Genomic DNA, 27,063 nt, shown 5'->3' on the forward strand with positions numbered 1-27,063 from the left:
TTTCAAATGTGCATGAACCAAGCTTATAAATATACGATTCCTTATACGATTCCTTTGACTTCAGAGTTGTTTTAATCAGTTATTCACGCTCCTCTTCTGAGTCAGAGTTTAATGCATTTGATCGTCGCGAAGTTCATGGAGTTTGTGACAATTCCCAGTTACAATGTGCGGCTTCTGGGTTTCTGTGAATGTCGGAGCATTTCTTAAATGTGCTTTTCTGGGCTCCTAATCCCTGTCATGAGGTTGTCTCTCAAAACTTCCTCTTGAATTTCAAGGCAATTTAAAATAAGAGTGTAGGTTAAACTTTGAATAATTTATTTGCGGAGCATGGGAAGTTTCAGTCTAGCAGCTGTTACAAGCAAATGTGGAACAGATTGTTGTGTACGTTGTATGTTATACACGGAGTAAATGCTTGAAAGCCGAACTCGGTTTGTGTTGCGTGTCTTCCTTTCATTTTTCAGTTTCTTTTATCTTGTGATAATTAACTTTACAATTCTGTCACTTATTTTAAAAAAGCCCTTGTTATCTATTCCTTCCTGAAGTTGGAAACAGTTCACTAATTTGTGAAAGGTTAGATTTTTTTTTGTTGTTCACAAAATGTTAATTTAGTCTTTACATCTTGCAAAATCCTGAAAACTAGTATTCAAGAGAGATACCTTTAATAGATGCTACTTATTATATTCACTTCTTAATTTCTAATGTAGTGAGTTCAGCTTCCCTCGTGAAAAGAGCTAATCTGGTGCCACGAGGAACTTCAAAAATGTAATATTTTAACAGAAAACCTTGTTGCTCATATTTTGCATCGTCGAGTGTGTATTTTCTGTCAGAGGACTTTCTTTTTCTGAAAAACACTTAAGGAATTACCCTTTTTAAAAACCTGCTTTCTGTCATTCCTGTTGAGAATTAAGGGAAAGCATGTTCTGAGTTGGACCCACAAGGATCATCGGGTCCATTTTTTTATCAAGTTATCCTTTTCTGCTTTTTATTATTGGAAAAAACAGAGTTCTGCTCTGAAAAGTATATATTTAATAACTTCTAATGCGAACTTGCACAAAACTTGAGAGCAGTGGCCAAGCAATGTTTGTACGTCTCATTAGACATCAAGCATTTTTGGAAAGAGAGCTTAGCTTTACTAATCAGCTTTATATAAAAAAAATTATATTTTTAGTGAGGGGATCACAGAAGAGGAAAATACTGGGATCCAGCTGTTTTAGTGCTGGTATATGGGGCAAAAATAATTTACTTTGCTTTCTAAGTTCCGTGTCTGCAGACAGTATCTTTCCCTAGGAAATCTCTAAAAAGAAGCAAAAAAGCTTTCTGTGGGCTCTAATAACGGGCAGCCACCCAAAATGTGAAGTAGTTTTTGTAGCCTGTCTACAAACTCTGTCTTAAAACTAAAGCCAGAACCAATGAAAAACAAAACACCAGAAACCCCCCAAACCACCAGCAAAGAAACTGGTTGTAGTCACCCAGGAGGATTTAATGACGTTCTGCAGACTTGTTCAACCATTTGGTGTGAAGTTGCAGTTTGCAGCGTTTGGTCTGTCTCCTTTGCCTTTGTGGTTTGGGGTTTTTTGTGTGTGTGATGGTGTGTTTTAGGGTTTTTTTTCCTCATTGTATTTGTGCTCCTGCTTTCTCATGCTCCAGAAGCTGGTTTTGTTTGTGTATTTCATGGAAATCCAGCTTTGTTAGAACATAAACCAACATGTGGCTGAGTCTATATGTAAGTCTACATGTAAAAGGGAAGATTCTTGAACTGTTTTTTAAAAATAAAACGCTACTTTTGTGAAGTGCCATTGATGCCACAAGAGTTCACAGAAATATTTACCTTCTTATTTACCTGCTGCTACCATTTGGAGACTCATATAATATTTTCATTAGATTTGGTAAAGTGACAAGCTAAATGATCAATAAAGTGTATTCGCTCTTGGTTCCCTGATTTGATGATGGAATATGCCACGACACTGGGATAATGTAAGATGATGTATTGAGGACTTCGTTGGGGGCATGAAAAAAATGCCCGATCCTAATACTGTAATACCATTTGCTATTTAATCCTTCTAATTCCATCAACTAAGATGACCAACAGAATTTTTAATTTAGAGTGCTTAGATGTTATTTCTGGCTTGCTACGAGCTAACCAGAGGAAAAGCTGTGACCACGTTTGCTCAAAGTCACAAAATAATGTGGTTGTGCACACAAAAGAAAAACAGTTGATTTTGGTGACCTGGTGATTCTGCTAATATATGTTGTAAGAACTTTAACCAGGACATAAATTTAAATAATAAATTTAAATTTTACTTAGAGTACTACAAGATGGTCTGGAAGACACAATGAGAAGCTACATCATGAGTTGATACTAAATTAGTTCTGTGCCTAAAAGGCTTTCCTTGCCATCTCCTGTTGGGTCCCGGTGGCAGCGGGGTGATTTTGGGCACCGTTTGCCACGTGAAGGCCGGAGGTAAAACCATCGTTACCAACCTGCCGTCCTCACCTTGGGCACCGCTCTGGCTCAAGCCAGTCGGCTTCGTCAGCATAATTAGGTTTAATTGGGTTACACCTCAAAGCACCACTCAGGGATAGTCCTGAACCTCCTTCTTAATCCGTTGGAACTTTGAAGCTTTGGGCTGTCCGCTACTACCGTGAGAGTTTGATTTGAGGAAAATGCCATTATAAAGATTAATTGTCCTTCCAGACCAAGATGGAACTCAAACTGAATACCTGGAGAGCTGGTTTTTAAAAGAAACAAACAAGAAAAAGAAAACACCCTACGCTTTAGTGGGGTTTTAGTGGGATCTTTCTCTGCCCTAGTCCCACCAAATGCTGCAAGGCTGTGATTTATTTACCCTGTTTTTACCTAAACGCTTTGCACAGGTTATTCCGCCGTCTGGCCCTACGGTCGCTACTCCGGGGCGGTTGGTGCGGGTACGTTTGGGGTGGGGAGAGGCGCTCCGGGGGCTGCGTTATCTGCTGATAAATAAAGAAATCCTCCCTTTGCTCCATCCTCCACGGCTGCACATCCACCAGTGGTTTGCTTGGTGAGACACAGCTGTTCTTCAAGCACGACACGTTAGTGTGAATCATTATTAATCCCTGCTTATTTTTCCGTATTACCATCACAGAGCACAAGGAAACTGCCTCTTCTTGTTTTGCCTGTCTTGGGAAGGTGTTGCTAGGTGATGGTTACGTTTTTCTTCCTTACATAAACTTTAAGGAAAAAATTAAGTTCGTTGTGGCTGTGACACTTGGCTTAATGTAAGAACCACTTGAGCCTGCTTTTTCTAAAAAAAAAATAATAAATGGATCGGTCAAATGTACATATTATGTTACCAGCATAGTGCTCAATATTGTGGAGGAGGAGAAGACAAGTCACATTCAGACTCAAGCAGTTCTAATAGTGGCAGGAGGTGTTTACTGCAGCCTTGTTGTCTTACTCAAAGCCCAGATAAGTATATTGGGATTAGTGGGATGTTGGAGGGATTATAATATTATCATGTTCCAAAATAAATAACGCTTTGAGTTTGGTTTTCTCCTCTTTACATTTAATGTCTACTTCATATTTTCTCCTCCTGATGTTGCAGAGACTGTTGTATGTGGAATTTATTAATAACAGATTGTGAGAGAGGAAGGAAATGTAAACCCAGAAGTTTTCTTTCTATGCTGTGAACTGGAACATAACAGCCATGTAAAGAAACTAAATAAACAGGATTCAAATTTAAGACAATAGTGTTTGTGCTCAGATGGGATTTGGTTTTTTGTAGCCGTGTAACAGTAGGATGCTTCGAAGAGGGGCCTGAGCTTCGTTTGGGAGCCCTGGGAATAAACCTAAACATTAACTCGTGTTTTCACGTCACTATCCAAGGCCACAGAAAGATGCCAGATGATATTCAAGAGATTCATAAATGCAAAGGAAATGCCAGTGCTTTATTTTCTGTTCAATATTCAGGCATACATGCAGACAAACCTACCCCACATCTGCTTGTGCAATGTGATAAGTGAGTGGGAGCTTCTGGAAGTTAGGAAAGGCTGAAGTGAAGGTCATCTGTGCACGTTTACTCCTGGTTGTAACCTGGCTACTCTTAATTTGCTGCCTTGCAATGTTAGTATCTCTCACTGAGTAAGTCATATTAGAAGGATTTTGGCTTTAAGTATACATATAAAGCTCTTTGAAGTGGGTTTTATCACATTAATATACTTGAAAATATTAGATAAATGTGAAGAAAGTCAAGATCACATTTACTGAGCATCCTCCAGGAAGAACCTACTGTTATCGCAGGAAAAAAAATTCACGATATATTTCTATAAGATGAATGCATTACCTTGTAACTATGGAATATTATGTGTACAATAGAAGGAAGTTTGTGGTTGTTTATATGTCCTGATCAAAGACTCTTTTCTTTTGGTCTAGTGAGGAGCTGCTTTGGTTGGTGCTGTTTTGATGGTTCACCTGCTTTAATAAGAGGATGTTCCCCAGAACAAGCTGTCAGTGTGGCTGGTGAACCCAGCAGCTCGTTCTTTTATCTCCAGCAGCACAGAGACAACTTCGTTTTTTTTTTCCTGAGATGTATAGAATGAAGAAAAATATATGGATAATGTTTCTCTGTGCTTTTTTGCATCAGTTAACCTTGAGGTTGAGTGGCTTTCCTAACAGTTTATTCAACTCGCAGAAGAATTTGACAGTCAACCAGCCCAGGAGCTTAAGACAAAACTTCTGTGGTCTGTAGGTTGTTGTCAGCAAAATCCACCTTTTTTTTGAGCAACACAAAGGGTAGCGACTCTTTGGCTTTGGGAAATGGAAACAGAGTCTGCTAAATGCTGAGTCTTTCCCAGTTTGGTGTGATAATAATTTGGATAAATTGTTTGACAAAATAGGTAGGTCGTGCTAGAAGCGCTGAAATTGCACTGTCCTGGCATAATGAAAGCAAACACAACAGTAGGTTTTATGTAGATCTCGATTTCTGTTCTTAGAAAACGTATTGGCAAAAGAGTTTTTCATCATTCTAAGCATTTATCTTGCTTTTAGCACTTTCTTCCTGTCTCTCTGTAATGTTCTTCTACTGACTAAATCAGAGCGTTGATTTTTTTTCCATCCGTTGTTGTTTTGCATTACGCAGTTTTTGGGATACGCCGAGTGGAACAGCATCACCATGTTTCGGAACAGTCTCAAGATGCTGCTTATGGGAGGGAAGTCAAACCGCAAAAACAGGTCCAGTGGTAAGTAAACGTCAGCTCCTCATGCATGTGTTTTATTTACGGTTTTTGAAGGGATTCCTTTAATGTGTGTTTTGGTCTTACCGCGTCTTTCTTCTTTTTAATGAGTAGATGTACTCAGCTGATCTCGTAGATTCAAAACATCAGCATAGGTAGTTTTCATGTTGTGCTATGATTTAATATTGGAAAATATATGTATATTTATTTAAAAATGTATGTAAACCATGGTCTGTTTTTATCGGGGAGATAAGATGTAAGGAAAAACAAATAATAGTAAAACGTAATCCTATAGAAAACGAACATCAAGGTTCACGTTTCAGTTGTGGCAATTAAGAAAATACTTTTTTAAATTTTGAAAATGACTGTGATAACTTGTGGCAGCGAAATCTTCATCACAGACAATACTTGTGATCGCAGTAGCAAATTTATTTCTGTTTTTAACCAGGGAGAGAAAGGAATGGGAAGAGATGAATTAAGGAGAAATTGCCCAAATTTAGTCACCATTTCTGTTAATTTCCTTTTTCCGTCATACCAGGAAAGGAGTTTACAGTCAGTTCTGGTTCCTGTGGCTTGGCCTGCGTGATCCGTGATGGGGGTTTGGAGAGATTGAAATTGTGAAGCAACACGACACAAATATCGATATGCTTTAAAAACATTTTAATTTAACTTTTGTATTTATTTCCAAAAATGGAGTGCTGGTAGTGTAGAAGCTGTTAATTAGATCTTTCGTTTTTCTTTTTAAAGCCATCTGGCAGCACATTTTGAATATTTTGGGACAGAGTGTTTGTGCGTCTGTGTAAATAGCACACGTATGTATTCCATGGGAAACCACCCGTGAAGCTGCAGAGATACAACGCTGATAAACGCAACAGAAAAAACGGGCTGTTTCCCCTTGGTTTAAACAAGTTAATATGTATTTCTCAAGGCTCCAGAACTTGCTCCCAAATACCCTTTTAGTATCTTAGTACCCCGAGTATTATTAGCGAAAGGGGAGTTGTGTTTTCGGCAGGAGGGCTTTGCTGCGACCTGAGGTTGCCTCGTGGCATCACCGACCTCGCTTTGGTCCTTAGATGTCAAAAATCTGTTAGTCGGGTTTCTGCTGAGAGTCGCGGTTTGCGGTGGTTGGTGCAGATCATTGTCACGAACAGCTGAAGCAGCGCATCACGGTGGTGACTTCCTTGCGTTATTATAATTAGCGTGTAGCTCATGTAGTAGGAAAAGTGTCTATTTTGCAAGATGCCCTTAGCAGTTCCGGCCTGAGGTCCTGGTTGTCATTCCTGGCTTTTACGAGGGAGATTTTTTTCTTCCTTATGATCTCTTCAGCCTTTTGTTGCAGGAGTGGTTAATCGGAGGGAGGGACCTGCATAAAGAGACACGTAGGTTTTGGGCAGACACTTGAGCAGATGGCTCTGTCCTCTCGTCATTTTATAGCTCTGCAAACAATCACATTTACAATTTAAAGCCCAGGAAAGTACAAGTCCTCTGGCGATACTCAGAACCTTTGGAAAACTGTACCTAGACAAATCATCTTAAATTGTGGTTTCTCTACAAAGCAATATCTTTGTCAGATGTTCTGTTACCGTTCCCTGTATTCCTTTTGGCTTCTCTCCCAAAGCAATATTAAGGATCTGGTGTGTGCAGAGCTTTGCAAATAGCTGTTTCTTAATTTGTGAATGAAAAATGTCAGTTCTGAAATAACCAGACTTGGTATGGCTGTACTTCTGTCTTGGAGCAAAAGAGGTGGGGCTTCTTGAAGAACAATATGACAGCATTTAATAGAGGAGGTTTTCTGTAATGCCCAATGACTATACTGGATGTTTAATACAATTTATTGCAATTCTACCTTTGAAATAAGTTGCTTTACTGAGAAGTTCTGCTTGATATTCTTCAGGCGAGGAGAGGGAATAAAAAAAGGCGATGATAAGGTTTATTACATTAACAATGTCTAAATGGAAAACATCCACTGGAAAAATAGTTTTTCAGATAAGTGTTTGTCTATCAAATTATGACATGACACTAGATGAATTAATTGCCTACATATTTTTAATATAATGTAATATGTATATGCATAGCTTCGAGTCACCTACATCACCCTCGCCTTCCCTGTTAAGACTTTATGTGGGTTATTTTTGTGAGGCATAGGTGGGACACCGGGGGTAATCCGGATTAATTAATCCCTTTATTTTTTTAGTCAAGTGCTTAAAAAGTTTAGGTATTCAGTTTTTCTTAATTGTATCTGTCATTAACGTGATTTAAATTGTGAAATAGATATTGGAAATGAAGCTTTCCTGAGGAAAGTTTTGGTGCTCTTGGTTTGCTTGGTGACCTCAGAAGCTGCATCACACGGAACTGGGAACAAACTCCAAATCAGAAGTGGGTTTTATCGTGGGGAACCCAAGTGAGCGCACTGGCCTTTGAAGTTCCCATTCTTTGCCAATTCTTTCCATTTGCAGTCACGTAGTGAGCAAATGGGGTCAGGGGAGTCAAGCTAACAGTCCCTAGACGTTACGATGTGGTTTTGATAATTCTTCATGATTAAAAGAACGCTGCTAGTGGTAACAGTAAAACGCTTTCTTATTATTCCTCCTTCCGAAACTGCTGAGCAACTTCACTGAAAACTGTGGTTGCAATTTATTTGGACTCGGCTGGGGTGGGTTTTTTTCACTGATGCTCTTTATGGTGTTGTGGTTCAGGAGCACACAAAATATTTAGAAAGGAAGAACACCAATTACGTGCATGTGAATGTACAGTTACGCGCAGTAAGGCCAATTAAAATAAATGAACTTCTACTGCGGCATCAGATTGGGTGATCTCCTGTGGTTCATTTGGTGTGTGTACTTTCAGAACTCTGCTGATAGGATTTTGTACCACTCTGGGCGTGTGCATTTGTGCACATTATTTAATCTCTTGTCTTAACAAAAATTCTCTTGTGACTCAAGGGCACTCAAGATATTTTACAGTAATGCCTGGAGGACACATTATGACTGCAATAGGATCTTGATTAGCTTGTATTTTTTTTCTGTCATAAATGGATATTCCACAAAGCTACCAGACAACAGTGGCTTTAAAGCTGAAATGTGATCTGAATATAGCCAAATATTAGCTTTTTCTCGCTTATTCTAAATTAATTTACAGAGATATGCCGACATGTACGTTTTCTGAATCATAAGTGTGCATCCAGGGCTAAATTTACTTAGAATATGCTTGTTTTAAAGTGTAAGACGACTGTGCTTTCCTGCATGGTTTTCTTTTTTCTGGCTGTGGAATTTTTTTCCCCACTTCTTCCCCCTAACTCAGCCTTTCCAGGGCAATTCTGTTCTCTGAATCCAGAGACCATCAGGTGCTTTGTTGCTTTTATCTGTTTTATCAGGGATCTGTCTCATATTTATCTGCAGTTTGCTTATATTAAACACTCATTGCTTTGGGTGTGTGTTTAATTAGTTTATATCAGATCAATGTGCTCACATATTCATTCCAGTATCGTGTTAGTGCAATAAGCCTGTATAATGGATCCAATATTTCCACCTGTTATAATTATTCTTGTTTCTTTTCCAAGCACATGCACTATTTCCTTCTCACATTGTCGCGTTAAATTAATACTCCTGTAAGAGTTCGTATTCCCTTTAGAACCCGGGAAAATTCAGCTGCAAAGCTGCACGTTTTATTTGGGTTTAGATGTCTCTTCACTCTCTAAGGTGTAAGTCCAGGAATTTTGTGCCTTTTATTTCTGCCGAAGACCGAGGTAGGTGATTAAAGTACTCTTGTCTTTTCTTTGCATGTTAAATTTATCTGAGGCGTGTAATCCTCTAGAAACCAGCCCAAAGGGCCCGCTTATTTCTTCCGAGTTAGCAATTGTATCTCCCTCATTCTTAGCTCACACAATGCACACAGTTTTTATCTCCAGCTTTCCAGCCTGTCATTCATCGTATTTTTGGTGTAGGGTTTTTCAAACCTCTTCTGCTTTCCTGGTTCACAGGAGAGCCAATTACTTCGAACTTCCAGTGTATTTATAGGGCTTTTTGGAACCTGCCACTTCATATTTTAATTCCAGGACTAAAAGAGCCCCTGTCAAATGCCCTTCGCTTTTGATTCTTGCCTTTCCAAGATCAAAGGCATTTCTGTGAAGGTCTCATCACGGCTTTGGCAGAACTCCGTGTAGTTTCTTATCTATCTGATCTCTTTTGGAAGTCTAAGCATAATTTTTACTCCGAAAGAGTTTTAGAGGGTCACAAATGCTTTTTGGATTTCTGAAAGAAATTGCTGAGTGATGCGATCCAGCTGCTGGGCCCTGTAGATGTGAGGATAACTTAATTTAAGAAGGTATTAGGGTGAGATATTAAAAGACCTACCAGACTTACAGAACATATTGTGGTACTGAATGTATCCACATGTTTGGGGTATTCCATCCAAACAGTTTTTCTGATCTTTAAATTTTGGGGGACTTCTAAATCCTGTTTTTCCACTTAAGTTATACTGTTCTCTTCAATACATAACATTGTTTGAAAGGCAGGCCCTGTGTTTCAGGTGTATTTACTGGTTTGATACAGGTGCAGTTCTTATTGAGTTCCTACTTTTTCATTAAAGTAGCCTGTACCAGAGCTTGAAATCTTCTGTTCTTTTTTTCCTTCCCAAAGACAAAGTGAATGGAAGAATCTTCAGACTCAGTGCATCTACAAACACTCATTTTTCCCCACTCACCCCCATTTTGTTGTTCAGATGTATTCGTGCTTGCTGGTTTTTATCCAAGGTTTATCTCTAGGTCAGCGAGCCCATTCTGAAGTTCTTCTATATCAGCTTTAATCCTTCTCAAACCTTCCCCTTCATTAGCGATTCTACGGATCTGATTGCTGAGATTAATTCACCGGAGTCCCTTCTAATAGCGGGGGCTGATTTCTCCTGCTCCTCTCTAATGCTGCTCCCATTACGCAACCGTCTCCCCTTCTGCTGTCCTCATGTGTTGTTCCGAGCTCTTAAACCTCCAGAGTTTCTTTTAGAGACAAGAAAAAGCGTTTTTAAAGCCGTCCTTTATATGGGCGTCCGTTCTGCAAACAGGGGAATCGATTTTTGAGATGAAAAGGGGTCGGGGAGTGGTGATGTTTGCAGGTTGTGCCGTTTCCCCTCCGAGCTCTGCCCTTGGGCAGCTCCACTGACACTGCGGCATCGACCGCCTCTTCTCACCCCAAACTGCCCCAAAATCCTTCACCTTCGCCGGCACAAACTGCAGATGTGCCTTTGTGGATTCGATGTAATGCTGCCCATGGAGCGCAGGATGTGACGGAATTCCCTGTTCTGTGTAAGCGTCGGTTTTGTTCAGGAATGAGCAAGACGAGAAAGCAGGAGGTGCTGGTGGGGATGTCTGGGGCTGTGGAAGCTGCTCGTGGTTCTTACTGGAGAAGGAAGGTAGGAGGCTTGGGAGAAGAAGAGGGAAACATGACGTTGGAGTGTCTTTGTTCTTTGTATTCCGTTGCCAACAGCTGTAATGGAGCTGCATAGAGAATGCTGTAAGGAGTTTTAGAAATATGAGGAAAGGCTGAGAGAACTGAAGTTGTTCAGCCTTGAGGAAAGAAGCTGAGGAGAGACCTCATCCCCGGGTTCCAGTGTTTAAAGGCGGCTACAGAGAAGGTGGAGACTCGCTTTGTACAAGGAGTCCCGTGGAAAATGGGGCAATGGGGACAAGTTACTGCTGGGGAGGTTCCGATTGGATACAAGGGGGCAATTTTTCAGTGAGAACAGTCGGCCACTGGAATAATCTCCCCAGGGAAGTGGTGGATTCCTCCTCACTTTTAAGATTTGGTTGAACAGGGTGCTGGGCCAGCTTGACTAGACCAGGCTTGTGCCAGGAAAGGTTGGAGCAGATGATCCTTGTGGTCCCTTCCAACCTGGTGTTCTATGATTCTGTGAAAGAATTATTTTTAATTTTCTTGTGGATCCTTTTTTTTGTCGAAAAGGTATTTTTATGAACAGAACTGTTCAGTTGCGCAATCTAGCTGCTTTAATCCCTGTTGACTAACCACTGAATGCTGCTTAAAGCCTCAGCTCAGGCATACGAACAATTCCGAAGACTAGTTCAAAGCCATTTCCAGGCATGGAAAACAAGAAGGTCACTGGGAAAAGCTGGCATGGATTGATCACATACAAATTGTTCTTGAGCAGCCTGGTTGCCTTCAGTGATGCTGTGCCTGCCTCTGCAGAGGTGGCTGGATGCATTTGACCTTGACTTCAGCAAGTCTGAGACCCTTGGAGCCAACTGGAGGGGACGTGGGCTCCATGGGTGGACTGCGGCCTGAGAGGAGCACTAGATGGACCATCACACTTGAGGAACAGTGATCAAAAGTTCAAAGTCATAACTAATGGCCAGTTGTGAGGAGCATTCCTCAGAGGTTGCTACTGATGTCGGTGGTAAATGTATCTTCAGCAAGAGCCTGGACGAAGAACGGAGAGCATCCTCACCAGGTTTGTGGGTGACACTGTCTTGGAGGTGTTGGGGGACAAGCTGCCAGCCTGAAGGACCTTGGCGAACTGGAGGAACCTTCAATAAGGACAACTGCAAAGTCCTGCTCATGGGACAGACCGACCCTGTGCGCTGGGCGATAACCGATAGTGCTGTGGGTGGCACTGGGTGCTCACAGAGAAGCGGGGGATCGGCGTCCAGACCTTCTCCTGGTGGGGGTTTAGTTGTTCCATGCACAGAAGTAGAAGCAAGTTGGCATGAGAAGACTGAGAGAAAGCAATCGCTGAATGGATGAAGGAGCAAAACGATCAGCGCTCTCAGATCCTGTCTGTGTAACGATTGAAGTTGAGCACCAAAACCTGGTAGAAATAATTTCGGTAATCTGCGCACCTCAGATTTCCATTTGTAAAGTGGATATAAAATGAGGATAATCCCTCATCCCTCACCCTCAGGAATGAGCCGTCCGTTTCTGTAAAACACTTGCGTATTTTGAATGCGTATTGAAGAGCTCACAGCAGTTCCCAAGTTCGTCGATATCATCTCACTGTGTTCTACGTGAGTCAATGCGTTGAACTTCAAAATGCAATAACTCACAGGTGCCAAGCAAATCAGAAGCATCAATTCTCATATTAAATCTAGCAGATTTTTGGAGTAAGGAAAGAAATATATCAGTATAGTGTTACAGTCAGACTGTAGCGACACAAATATGTAAGGGGGACAGAATAAAGTGTGTATATTCTGTGCGATTTGGGGTACATCTGGAATTTGGTGGCGTTACACTAGTGGGTATGGAAGAGCTGCCTGTAGCTGCGTTATTCTCCCTGAACCAGCAGAGGGAGTGGATGTTTTCTGACAAACCCTACAGCAAAATCTGGGCTGAAATGCACCTTGCTGCTGCGCAGAGGAGATAAAGGTACGTTTCCCCGTGTCAGATGACCTTGTCTGCTCCTATTCCTCAAAAAATAAGGGAAAAAAGTTTTCTCATACACAAATTTTAAAAGAATACATGCACTTGTTTCAAACGAAAATATCATAATCAGTTTTGGGGATTTAAGCCAAATTGTTGGGAAACTGGAATGTCCTTTCCAGGATGACTGAGGAAACTGGAATAATTGCCATATCTATAACAGTTTAGAAAACACAGACAAGTCAGTTAAGAACAAAGCTTTATATCTGAATTTATATATATATATAGATATACATGAATTCAAGTATTTCATCTGTAAAATCAGTGATGTCTAATGGCTGATCTTTGGCTTTCTCTACTGGAACAAGCCCAGCCCCAGTTCTTAGGTAAGCGACAAACTTGGATTCCTTAACTTAAAGGACCATTTAAACGAAATGAATAATCTAATCTGAAAAAAGGCATTTCTGTTTTTAATACAAGGAAACTAAAAGTGGTGTTATTCGCAACTCTGGAAGCTTATTAAGTATCAAACGTTTCTAAATAAATTGTTGTAGAAATATTCAACACTTGCATGTTGATTTTGTCGTTTTACCTTAATGTGTTGAATATACAATGTCTGTTGTAATCAGAACTTGATGTGGCACAAACAAGCATCTTCATTTGCAGGGAAAATAATTAAAATGGAGAAAAGTTCAGGCTAAATATCATGCTTTGCATTTTCTTTTTGAATGTTGAAACTGTAATTTCTGTTTGGAGTGAAATTCTCCCTGCAAGGATTTCAAATTAATCAATGTCAATCATGGAAAGCCATAGGTAATTTCCTTTGCTAATTAGCTTGTGAATTTTCCCGTCCCGCGGCTTGGCACAATTTCAGGAAGGTTTTCCAAGCAACAAACGATACGGATGGATGAACTGGGCAGATCTTTCTCGGGGTCTGACGTTCACGTGTGCGGCACAGCAGTGGGAGCCGGGACTCGTGGGTCAGGGAGATGAATTAATCTCGGAATTAAGTCGGGTCTTGTGAAAAGCCACCTTGGAAGAACGTTTGCCAAACTTTTTCATACTAAATTTTCACTTTTTTTGGAATCTGTTATCAGGAGATTTGTGAAAGGCTTATACTTAAGTATCTTTTCTCTGATTAGCTTGTAGGAATAGTTTCGATGAGACCACAAGAGAATAATCTATTAGCACCAATATATAATTTTTTTATATAGTGTAGACAATACAAAGAATATAAAGTAGAAGCTTTGAGCGTGTGGCACAGATGCTACGAGGCACAAGTCGTGCTTTTAATGTTTGTTTGAGGAGGGGGAAGGAAGTTCCTTCTAAGTGTCCTTTCAATATTATAAAAATAGTGTGCAAGGAAGAAATCTGAATTGCTGTGTGGGATGGAGGCTGTATTCCCAGTTCTGTTGTAAAATCTCAGAATGCAAAATAAGCCTCTTGTCCCGTGATTTAATTTTGCGTTTAAGCTTCTAAATGTGATGCTAAAAGTCAAGATGAGGCTGTAACTGGGTGGCGGAAGGTATTATTAGGTATTAATTATTTATGTTTGATTTTTTTTTTTCCCCAGCTGTCCAGGTCTAACGTAGGCAGCAAAGAATGTAGAAGCAGGTGGGAGAGGAGTGAGGGCAGAGACACCGTCCCCAGCACAGGGTGCTCAGAGCCCTGTCCAGCCTGGCCTGCGGTGTCTCCAGACACATCTTCATCCTGCTCCAAAATAATCCAAATACTCATTTATATGATGTCTCTAGAAGTCTGTGTCCCTGCATATGCCAGGAAAAAAAAAACCACTTGTCCTTGTGTCTAAAATCCCCGGGAAGCGATGCTGACAGTGCGTCTTGTAGGAGTAGGACTTAAGCTAATAAATTTATTATGACAAGGATTGTGGTTTTTTTTTTTTTTCCTCAATGTGTTTTTGTACAAGCTGCCAACACAGTAGGACCTTAATTTCAATTCAGACTTCTAAGCACTGCAGTAATAAAAATAAACATACTTGCGCAGGAAAAGAGTTGTTCTTAAATTCTGCAGTTGCTCTGTGGTCCCTGGCCCTGTGGGCCATTTTTTGGGGGTGTGTTTTCATGAACAATAAGCACTATGGGCCGTTAATTCAGGATATCTGACAGGCAGGCACCTTTACATGTGGAGGGACATTTGTGAGATGCATGTATTATCGTACACAGTTCCAGGAAATGTCCATTCTGTGCTCCAAAAGAGAATTATTGCCGTAAAAATGCAGCGGGAGGAGTGGGGAAAAGAGAAAAAGGCAACTTTTTGAAGGATTTTTGAAGTATTTTTAGCATCTCCCTCAACAAACAGAATAAAACCCCAATTCGTGCTCTGCTTGATGAACTCGATGAGAGAGGAACGTGTATGATAAATGGATGGACTTAAGTATGTTTATGAATTGCCAAAGCTGCTTAAGCCAAACTGCTATTTTTACTTCATTAATTGGAATGTTTCCATATTGCAACCAGCGATGGGTTTACCCCCAAACAGATGGCTTGCTCCGTAGGAAATCCAACAACGCGAACACACCAAATGCGCTCTTCACTGATTAAAGTTTTACTTACGTTTTTACATTGAACAAGTTAGTGTTTCTTTTCCCTTCTCAAACATGAAAAATTCCAGCTGACGTTTTAAACCATTGTGGTGGTGAAGGGGAAGGGCGAAGAGGGAAATGCGTGATAATCTGCCTGAAATGATTTTGTATGGCAAGGTTTACTAGTGTTTTATTTTAGATTATTTATATTTTATTTTATTTTTTATTTGATTTGATTTTAAACGGTTTTTGTTGAAGGAATCGCGGGTCCCTGGGGAGGTGCTGCGGCTGGGCAGCTTGTTGATTCGCAGGTAGAAAAGAGTTCTCTTTTAAATGATTAATTATGCCACTCAAATATAAGGTATTGTTGTTTTTTTTTTTTCCTTTTTACAGTGAATCAAACCCTGCCCAGCTCTTCATCCTTTCCTCCTCCTCCACCTTTTCTGTTTGTCGATTTGGTTTTGTGTGTATTAACAGGGGAGTCTCAACTGAGACGTGCAAAGTCATGGGAATGAACGCTTCATATTTTATTAATCAGCATAATACACTGGTTAGTTTGCATTGTGAATAACAAGGCTTTAAATTATTACTGCCTTTCTTTTTCAAAGAAAATACAAAATTATGTCATTGCAGCCTGAGGGAAGAAGTGGGGATGGTGATGAGGGTCCCAAGGACACAGAGATGTGAGGGCTGAGATAAACCCGACTTCGTACATTGTGGTGTACTTATGTATGTATATATTTTAAACTTTGTATTATTTAGATCGTTAAGCAGTGGTAGTCATAATATTGCTGTGAAACTTATTGACAACAAGGAAAACCAGAATTCAGCTTGGGTAGGTCTGTTCTTATGTTGGATTATTACCAGTGAGAGAGCTGTTTGTGTTACGGATACACACATTTCAAAGAGGATTTGTTGTGTGTCGTGCTTAGACTAATATAATATTGTATTTAAGGAGTTTGTTTTATTTATAAACGGGTGATTACATGTTTTAATATTTTAAGTTATGTTACCGGAGCATAATCATCTATTTATTCATTGAGGTTTGTTCTGTTTGATTCCTTTATCCTGCATACCTGTTCCCCACCCCTTACTTATTGCCGCGTAAACTACAGCTCCAGGAAGAAAGCCCCGTGTTTGAATTTAATAATGCTCTATAGTGCGTATTTCTTGGTTCAATTAAGCGTTTTCAATAAGAAGAGAGTCATCCCTGCTTCCTCTCGATGCCTAAATCATCATATTTTTCAGATGCCGCTTACTAGGCTTAAAATTAGAATCATGCAGCAGATCTATAGGTGCTAAAAATAGCTTCCAGTAGTAGCAAGAGTAGGTCGGGAGGTATATTCCACCTTTTGTTAGAAATCTGCTTTCCCTTAGTCATCTCCTGCTGGTTCTAGAACTGAGATTTGGAACAAAAGAAGGTGAATTATCTCCATGGGCAAGTGCAGCAGTAAGGAGTTGATCTGTGTTCCCTCTGAGGGAATGGTAACAGCAATGCAGTTTGGTTTTATTGAAGAACTAAAATGAAGTTTAGTAATAATAATAATGGCTTCAGTTAGACATCTCCTTCAGATTGTTAAATCTCCCGGTTTCTTCTTATCTGAAACTATCCTGAAATTTTTCATCTTAGTTGTTAATGGTATCGTGGCCCAACCCCGGTGTGCTCTGCGGGACCGCGTTATACCAGATGTGTTATCGGGGTTATACGGGCAAAACAAACAGAAATGGCTCCAAATCTTCCAGGAATTAAAAAAAAAAAAAGTTTCAAGAGAAATCATCTTGCTCCATGAAATCCAGCAATAGAGACTTGGAAAAATCAGGTAACGGTCCTATCTGTGCATTTCCCATGATAAAAATCAGCTACGTGCAGCTTCTGAGCTGCTTTTTCTGAATTATCTGATGTGCTGATAGAGAAGTGGGTGAGACAGCTGGTTCTGGGTGATACAGGCTGCAAACAAACTGGCTGGGATGTCTTAGTGCAGGGAAATTGCAGCTGAAGAGCTGGCTGCAATTAACTTATTTCTATTGAATAGAAATTAAGCAAAATACAATGATTTTGACTGGTTGTTGGGCAGCTGTTATTGGGATGGAAGAAAGGGAAGCGGACTTAATTTAAGTAAATTTACAAACAATCTACAGTTACTGCTGAAAATTAAAAGTTTTTCTGTTCCGAAATGAATCCTAGATGTGGTTCCAGCGATGCAGTTATAGAATATTACTTGTGTTCTTAAACTCATGTTGACCAAGACTGGGTGCTCTTGCAAAAAAGATCATGTATATAGTATGCAGAAGAAATGCTTCTTTATTTTTAAAATTTTTTTTAAGTAATACTCTGTTCCAAAGTAACTGTATTCCCTTTTGAGAAGCCTTTACCTAGAGATTTATGTGGCTGCTTTCTGTGGTACTGAGAGCTGGATGGCTTGGGGTTCATAACTTCACAGCACCTTTAATTTTAGACCCTGGTCCGGAGCCGTCTTTGAATTTGATTTAAAATTAGATTTAAAAAAAAAAAATCTAGTTTGAAAGCCATCCATTGAGTGCTGCAGTTGAAGTGCTCTTTTTTGCAAATACACTTGTTGAGTATATAAATACAACGATATTTGCACGTGTGTTTATCCACAACTTGCTGACAAATGTGTTTTTATCCCGGTCTGAAGACACGTGCACAATTTCCTAAAGAAGCAGCAGAAAAAGAGGAAAAAGAATCACAGCTATCACCGGCAGGTGGATGCTGTAGCTCTAAGGCTAAAGACTTTCAGTGTTTAAGTGTTTCAAAACTTGGATTGTGGTAAAATATTTTTATTTTAAGCTTGTTCTGGGCAAAACTACGGGCACAAAATTTATGGCCCCGTGAAGTCGAGGAGACTGATTGAGACTTGGGTAATAATAACATTTCTGTAATGGGCCCCGTAATGTAAACTGAGGAGGTTCTCACAGTGCCTTTGATATTTATCCCTTTTGATCTAAAAAGTACAGACTATATGAAGATTTTAAAATTTGAAGTGTTTTAATATGGTATGCTCATTATTTCAGAATATTCCGGAGAGCTGTGCGAGTCTACAGGAGGAGCAGAGCTGTTAGTAACGGGGTGAAATGGTTTCGTGGGTGTGATTCTCACTGATTTGTGAGAATTAAATGATATTTAAGGCAGTGAGGTCCACTTCCAGTATTTGCTGTGAAATATTTCCAGGCGTCCTATCAGAACAGGGATTGTACCTTTACTATCACTCCGAGGAGCTGATTTGCTCCTTTCTGCTAGTCCAATAATCGCATTTTATATGGGCGATATTTTTGATTTGTAAGTAATAAAAACTGTAGAGATCTTTTGAAAGACTTGTAACACGCAGTGGAACATTCCAACAGACCACTCAGAAGGACGTTCATACTTAATTTAAAACCACTATGGATGTGTCAGTGGAATGCTAGGTAAATAATCCAATATGTTAAATACTCTTTAAGGTCAAGTCATAAAAACCATTATAAGGATTATTTTCTCTGGGGGATGCTGATTTAGAAGGACATAAGTCAAAAAACCCAACTTTTATAATAGTGCCATTGTACGGGTAAATTGAGCATATGTCATTGAAAAATAGTTTCTGGATATACCCCAATAAAGATACTATAAATATCAAGACACTAATATTAGGTATTATGTATGTAAGTTTTTCCTCAGATTCTGTCAGAATAATGTAGAATATAATCACTATTTTCAAGACTTGAGATTTGAGGGGGAGAGAAAATGTGTATGTCTGCTTTCCTAGAAGTGCAAAGACTTTCGTAACAGGAAAAAAAAACTTACAAAAAGCTCAGGGATCGTGTTGGGAAGTTCTTGAACAGCTCTCTGGTCAGCAGTTTCTTAACACTCGTTGTTCGATGTAAAGCCGGCAACGTGTGGAGGGCATCTCCACAATGCAAAGTGTGGCACATGTAATGTCACTATAACGTGCCGAAATGTCACTCGGTGGTGCCCGTTCTGTGGAGCGAGGCCGTAGCGGGTTTGAAGAGCGCAGGTTATAGATTAACCTTTAGCTGATGATTTCCTCGTGCTGCCCGTTTGGTACTTTAACTGACCTGGGCTGGTTTTCCCGTTTGCGCAGTTTCTCCTGGCGGTGCCCACGGAGCCCTGAGCGCTGGTGACAGGTTTGTGTCACCCAGGGTGCTCTGCCCTGTGCCCTGAAGGACAATTTGCCCCCACTGCTCGAACACGACGAGCTGGGTTTATGATGGAAATCTTCATTATTTTGTGTTTCTGTGATGATTATGACTTCATGAGACCAGTGTCAAAGGATGTGTGTGTTAGTTGGGTGCTAGTGAAAGGTTGTAATGAGGACCATAGAATTGTAGAATGATTTTGGTTGGAAAAGACCTTTAAGATTGAGTCCAACCATAACCCAGCCCTGGCACTGCCCCGTGTCCTGAGAACCTCATGTCCGTCTGTCCAACCCCTCCAGGGATGGTGACTCCAGCACTGCCCTGGGCAGCCTGTTCCAATGCCCCACAGCCCTTTGGGGAAGAAATTGTTCCCCAGATCCAACCTCAACCTCCCCTGGCGCAACTTAGAGGCCATTTCCTCTCATCTGATCTTTGCTAAGACTTAATTTTTAGAGCGAATCTTCATGTATGATTGTGTTTGATAACAGACCAAACACAAATGCGGTGAGTTGGTAATGACAAAAATAAATCCATGAACTCAGTAGAACTTATACATATTTTATCTGCCTCCCAGCAAGAGCCTGCTTGCGTCAGTTGGATTTTTTTTTTCCCCAATAGCTTCCAGTCTTGCAACCATCTTTTTACTTAAGAGCAGCAGTGGTGCTAAATAATGAAAATCATGAAAAGCAGTAAATCCCTGATCCATCCCATGGTATTATAATACTGAAGTTCTTAAAATTCAAGCACATATTCTACTAGCAGGCAAGTCTGGCTCTTTTCTCGCAGCACAGATGTCTGTGCATACCACAGTTATGATATATGGTGGTCAGTTATTCTTCTTTTAAAGAAGTTCCCTGAAAGTGATTTAATTCGGAAAAGCTGTTTGAGCACATAGTTTTGCCGCTATTTGTGTAGATTCTCTTGCGTGTACACTGGGTAGTATAAAGGTTTTTGTGTTTTGCGAGTTAATCAAAATGTAGCTTAAGCTTTGAGATGTTTTCAAACCAAAGCTGCTTCTGTGTTTTATGCAGGTGTTGGAGCGGGACTGACACCTGGATTATCCCCCTGAACAGGTTGAAAGGTGCATTATCACCCGTTAAACCCTTTACAATGAACACGCACACTTGTCTGCACTCCTGCTATTAGTCAGTGGGGTGACACACAGTTACATCATGGGAACCAAAACATTTCCTTTGAAATCAGAAGTTTTCTTGGAATACAGATGAGTCCTTTCTGATGGAATGCGGCTCGCTCGCCCGAGGCTGATGGTAACTCGGGTGCATTGCAGACTGTTTTCTTTCTATTGCTTCGATGCCTTTGTGAAATCCTTTATGTTTTTTTCTGCTGTATAGATTTACCTTTGGTACATGTTTCCGTATTGACTCGATCCATAAAAAGATGAGAGGAAATGGCAGATGCCCAAGAAACTCCGTAGCTCTGTCTGCTTTAGTGCCTTTTAAGTCCATTTTGTCGCAGCTTCAGTAGTTCAAAGTTTTCCTTTTCATCCAAAGCTGAAAGGAAAAAGGTGAGTCATGCACGTACCTGTGCTCGTCTGTGCAGTTTCTCATAAACACGTTACGGAAGGATCGAAATGACAAAGAAGAAAGCCTGAAGTGAGCTGATGTGAATTGGTTTTGCTTCGAGGTTGGAGCTCAGAGGTCCCGGGGCTCTGGGAGCCTCAGTTTCTGAGGTCAGGGACACACAGTCCCAAAGTCAAACAAAAAACTTTTCAGTTTTAAAAATAATAATAATAATAATAATAATATGCATTTCTAAGTTCTCCTGCGTATGACTCAAGAGAGAGTAAATGGAAATCTATTAAAATAAACCTTTTTTTTCTTTCACATTGGAGTATTTTTTGCTGTTTGAAGACTGAAGTGGAGCTCTAGAAAAGGATTCAGGGATTGATTCGCTCTGGTACTACCTGGAGTAACCAGGAATCTGTCGGCTGAGCTCTGCAGCCAGTCAGTGTCCCGCTGTCCTTTATGGAGATGAATAAATATAATTACTGGCCTGGTAATGCCCAATGTCAATTAAGAAGAAAGGATTGAGTTTGGTTGTGTAACGTATTTGACTGTTATAGCTAACCTAAATACCAGATGTAGCTATTGGAAAGACTTAATTTTCATTAATTGCCCAAGCAGCTGTGTGACTTAACAAATGCAAGAAGAGTTAGGTGTAGAGACGATGCTATTTTTATATAAAACCAGATCATAACTTAAAGTGAACATGCAAAAATTATTATTGTTCCTTGTCATCTCCTCCCCTCCAACCTCCCAAAGAACTGAACATGAAGTAGTATTATAGTATTTGTAGAATCTTTTTGGTTGGGCCCTATGAGAGCAGCTGCACTGTGGGGTACAGTTACTCTATAAGCAGTTTAGTTCTATTAAAGAGAGTGAGATTTTGCTGTTGATCCTGGCAGAACAGCGACTTTTATCGTTTTTGGGGGCTATATTATTTAAGACTTTGCCCAGTTTTTTGCTACTAATGTCCATGGAGTGGGTGAGTTTGTATTTTAAGGAGCAGAAGTGGCAGCGTGCTCATGTATTAATATTATAGTATGAACTACTTCAGCTTTGATTGTTCAGTGCTCTTTAATTCAGAAATACCGTGAAACTACTTTGGTTTTATTTGTCAGCATCCGTGTTTAAAGCCTGTGCAAACAGACGAAAGAAGCGTGTACTCTAGCAGAATAAGAACATAGAAATACATAAATAACTCTCCCTCCCTACACATCCCACAGCTAATTGCTGCTACTTGGGCACTCACAAGCTTTTCCTAAGTCTCCCCCATTTCTTTTCTGTAAGTTCAGTTTCTCGTTCAGCCTGTGCCCTGATTAAATTGCTGTGTTGACCCGCGAAGCAGCACCTGCGATGAGGGGTTCGGGGGGTGACCCTTCTGGTCGTGTATGCAGTTTCGTTCCTGTGGTGGCTATGGTGGCATTCAGTGATGAATGCAGTGCAAATTTTTAACAGTTTACAGCTAAATTCTATCACTTTCCTCTACTTTTGAAGTTTTGCACATTCCTTGGAAGTGCCAGACTCTGTCCTTACCGTGCTGGGAGCCAGAGGAAAAGCCGGTTCAGGAGCAGCTGCTGCCAGTTACGTAAAGTTCCTGGACATAAAATGCCTCAGAAAACAGATGGGTTTGTAGTTCTCCGTAAAAGATAGGGTTTTTGTTGATGGAGGAATTTGGGCTTCATTTAGAATATTTCAAATGGTCTTGAAACGAAGAAATAAACTTAACAGCAGAGTCAGTGATACTGTTAAGCGGCATTCTTGATTTTATCAGCGCTGGGGAGCACTGGGGATCATCCTCCATAGGTGCTCCAGTGACTGGGTGCTCTTGCACTGCTTATATTCGCATAATTATTACATATGCATTACAATTTTTGAAAATTTTGACATACAATACTGAGAAATCATTGATGATGTTAGTTATAATTGTTTAGTTTTGTACTTACAATACATCTATTAATTATTAGTTAAATATAAACTAAGCACTCTGCTTGTAAACAATGTATTAGTTAATCTTCTGTGTCCCTCTTGTCATGCAGAAGGATCTAAAACTTGAAAAATATCCCCTGGTTTTGCAGGTGGTCAGAAAGCATTGATCATGTCAATTTAATTACATGAATTTGACTCTTCAGTCTCACGTGAGGTCTGAATTGAAACCAAGCTCTGGAAATCACATTTAATGCGAAGCCTGACTCATTATCCCATGGAGTGTTTTGCTGGGGTCGCGCATGGATTTGATTTTGATAAAATGCACAGTTTTACCAGACTCGGAGCACTGAGTGCAAGGGACGGTGAGTTAGGCACAGGGGGGTGCAAACTGTTTGACCGTACTAGCAGTGGGACAGTTAATACTGGCTAATCAGATCTGAGGTCATGCCCACAGACATATACTTGCAAATGAGAAAATAATGTCTTGGACAACAGCGGAGCTGGAAAGGTTGCGTTTCCAGTTAGACACTGTGACAGAAAGGGCTAATGAGGTACATGAGCATGTGTGCAAGACATTCTTAAGCAGGATGAGCAAGAAAGTGCGTTTATTTTATTTTATTTTTTTAATGCAATACACCGGTAGATCAGTCGTGCTGCGCTGCAGTCAGTGCTGATGCCAGCATTTCAAAAAAGGGGTTGCAAAATTAGGGGGAATAGGGAAAGTCAAAACGGGTTATAGACTGTAGGGACTGAAGCATCGCCCCCTGGAAAATCAGGAGTTGTGGGTGCGAAGGTTATTGGAAAGGGGGAGCGGATTTCACCGTGCTGGTGAAAATAAGAGTATGATACAGCCACTCGATCTAATATAGGGATAGATGACACGCAGCATGTAACACAAACGGAAATGATGAGGAAAGGCACGGCGCCTTAACGGGATGGGTAGTGGTCAGGGCTGACAAGCCGGAGGTGATTTTGGGCAGCAGAGGGGCAGATGGCTTCGGTCACACAGAAACGAAGGAAACGATGTGGCCTCCAGTCACGCTGGGTCATCTCTTGGGCCTTCCTGGGTTTTAACGTTAACACGAATCTCATTTTAAGAGAGAAATAATTCTCAAGTAGAAAACCAGCAATATGTGTCTATAGATGTATATACGTACACGTGCGTGTATATATAGCTATATTAAAATTATCACTCATTTGTCTGAGGAAAGACAGAAAATGCCTAATCCTAAGGTGCTTGTGTCAGGCCTGGCGGCTCCTGTGCCCTCTGCTTCTGAGGGGCTTGAAAACTGCCTCCCCAAACCCAAATATTTATTTGCATTAGCTTTGCAGCCCTCTATAGATCTGGGAAAACAAGGTACAGCGTTTCCTAATGTTTCTATTAGAACGCGCAAAGCACTGGAGTTATTACGCATTTTTTCTTTTAAAGAAGCTGGATCTGTCAAAGCCTGAAAAGAATTAGATAATCAGGTGAATTTGTACCTGTCCATAAAACTGAAATACTTTGACATATGATTTGGTCATTATGTATTCAGGTTAAGTCTCCCTCCTTTTGACTTCTGCTACATCTTTGCTGGAAACCTTTCAAGTTTATTACGGCCGGATCAAATCTTGTTTCATCTTTACGACCAAGCGAGGCTTACATGTGCATTAGCCCATCTTGAGGCATTTCCATTTTTTCTCTAGACCTTACAGCTCCCCGTGCTCACGGCTGGTACCTCAGCACTGCCACCCTGGGTGGGCCTTTTTTTGGAACAGAATAAATAAATTGGGACAGCTGGTTTTCTATTTTTTTTTTTAAAAAAACCCACTTTTTTTCCTCCACTTGTGACCTACTGCGGATTTGGAAACGGGGAACAGAGCTGAAAAACTAGCTCTCCTTTCATTTCATCAAGGACAGGTTTTTTGTGCATTCCTAATTTGCTTGCTCATTTAAATTTTCCAATAAGTCAAACTCATATATCACTAAATATTCTCTTACCTGAAATCTATAGGTTACTTTAAGACAGGTTGTGCTGTTAGGAATTCTTCAGAATTTTTCATCTGCATCTCCAAACAAATCGTATTTTTTTTAAGCCCGAACTTAAAATAACGGCTGGTTTAAATTCTGCTTATAATTTCATGTGTTTATGTAATACGCTGTGCATCTTTCTGCATTTTGTGAGTTTTATACAATTAATCTGTCTGGCTTTTTAATAGCTGCCTGCTCGAGGAAGCTAACACGAAAACTTAGTCATAATTTATTTAATCAGCAGAACAGCTGTTTCACTGCAAACTTTCATTAATAAGCTTCAAAGTTTGTCTACATAAATAGAATAATTTTAGCACTAACAGGTTTCTCCATAATCTTCTGTATAGCAGTAATTTTTAAAGTGTCATTATTTTACATAATGTAATGCTATGCAAAACTTGGCCTCATTACATTAAATGCTCAACAGTCTCAGTTTTAAATTGCCAAGCAAAACAAAGATAAGTGTAAACAATTTTTTTAGCAGATAATTTACACCTCACGCAGGTAGTGGGGCAGCAAGAGGGAAACATAACAGCTAATTAAGTGGCGATAGCAAAGGCAGACGAACTGAATGTAAAGTCACCGCTGGGCCTGGTCACAGGCAAGATTAGAAATATCTTTAGCAATATAAGTCAACACACAAGTAAAATATATCTGTGGATATGGTCTTGATTTAGTTTAAATTCCGAGCTATTGATTTGCGTTGTGTCGGTACGTTTTTCAGGTGAAAACAGGTTGGTTTCGCAGCAGTAGATGGAACGGTGCTGGCCAGGCTGTCTGTACCGACGGAGGGGGAAGATCTTTAGAAGGTTATTGGCACAATTATTCTGGTGAAAAATTCCACCGTATAACCGATATAGTCCTGCTGAAAAGCAGGCTGGCTGGGATAAAGAATAATAAAAACAAATAACAAAAAGTCGGACAAAGTAAGAGGAGTTTCTGCAGCAGCCGTGGCGACGGCCAGCCGGTTTTACCCACAACTGCATCTCTTCTTGTAGGTCATCATCTCTTATTAACGGGGATGTGAAGTCCCAGCTAACGAACTTTACTGGATGAAAGCAGCGGTGTTATCAAGGTTGAGGCCCACAGAGGAAAATCCGCATGTTGCTGAAAGGCTGTTGGATGAGCCTTAGAGGCCCCGCCAGGCCTGGGCTATTTGTTTGGAACCCGCCAGGCCTGGGGTGTTGAAGCGTTGGTTGGTTGGTACGTCATAATTTCACCTAAAAGACTGTGGGGTCAAGAGCATTTCATTGCTGTTCTCCAGAGTTTTCTGTATCTGGAAGTGTGAGAAGTTATTGGGGTGGCGCCAACTGCTCTTCTCCAGGGAGCGATGAGGATGTTTCTATGGCAAATGCAACCAAACGCGCCATGGTGATGGTTCTGGGCTGGCCCGTGCCACCTCTTGACTCTGTCTTGTTTCTCGTGTGAAAGATCAGCCCGCTTTTTGGAAGTTTGGTGGTTCGTTGCCATGTTGCACAGTCTGGTTAAGTAAATTCATTTGTGATTCCTTCTCCCCGTTGCCTGCTGGAGCGATTTCTTGCTTCTACTGTCTTTTCCTTACAAAGGTTCTTGGCATGGTGAGGTTTTCACCAACCTCTGACACGGACTCCGAGTTTGAATTTTGTACCGTCTGCTGTTGTCAGATACTTGGTAAGACATGGGCAGAGCATGTGAAAACAAGGCATCGGACTGTTTTTACCAATTTTTAATGATTTTTTTTTTTTTTTTTTTAACAAAAAGCACGCCTGGGTGTTTGAAGCAGTTAATTTTGCTTTAAGTCCTTTAAAAACATTTTGCATTTAGGCTATTGATTATTTAACATATAAACAACTTCTTAATTGTTTCTGATTCCATTTTCTATCTCTGCAAGGATTTTTATTTGTAGTTTTTTATCTTCTCTCTAATTGAGAAGGGATTTTTTTGTTGCTGTACACATTAATAGCCTTATATGATCAGGGTAAAGCTCCGTTTCCTTTAGATGCCAGGTTGGTTATTGATCTGTGCTCCATGACTTGCATTTCTTACTTCACAAAATGCTCTTTCAAATGGGCAGCTTATGTACCCAAATTTGTAGGGATGTTGATGCAGGAGAAGTTCTTTGTTTTTTAAATACTTTTCTTTGACTCTGGCTTTTTTTTTGCCCTTGTCTGTGAACATTTCTCCTTTAAAAATGATGGGAATGGATTCTTACCTTGGGTGTGAGTAATCCACAACATCACTTTAATCGGCAAAACACGTTTATAAGCCATCGCGTGTAATGTGCTAGTACCGGATTGATTGTACCTCCTGCTTGAGAAATTAAAAAAAAAATGCTATAAGAGCTTCTGTAATTGTATTAAT

General features: G+C 40.3%; 1 protein-coding gene across 4 annotated transcripts in view; it reads left to right on the forward strand.

Moving 5' to 3' along the window:
• TANC2 (tetratricopeptide repeat, ankyrin repeat and coiled-coil containing 2) overlaps window positions 1-27,063 on the forward strand; it is a 184,359-nt gene that overhangs the window by 28,550 nt on the left and 128,746 nt on the right. For all 4 annotated transcript variants that reach the window (XM_065651122.1, XM_065651123.1, XM_065651124.1 and 1 more), the window contains one exon: window positions 5,115-5,214. In XM_065651122.1, the coding sequence (XP_065507194.1) occupies window positions 5,148-5,214 (67 nt within the window). In that variant the 5' untranslated portion in view covers window positions 5,115-5,147. The remainder of the gene's footprint in view (window positions 1-5,114; window positions 5,215-27,063) is intronic.

This window comes from Caloenas nicobarica, chromosome 24, assembly GCF_036013445.1.
Source record: "Caloenas nicobarica isolate bCalNic1 chromosome 24, bCalNic1.hap1, whole genome shotgun sequence".
In the NCBI taxonomy this organism is placed as follows: Eukaryota; Metazoa; Chordata; class Aves; order Columbiformes; family Columbidae; genus Caloenas; species Caloenas nicobarica.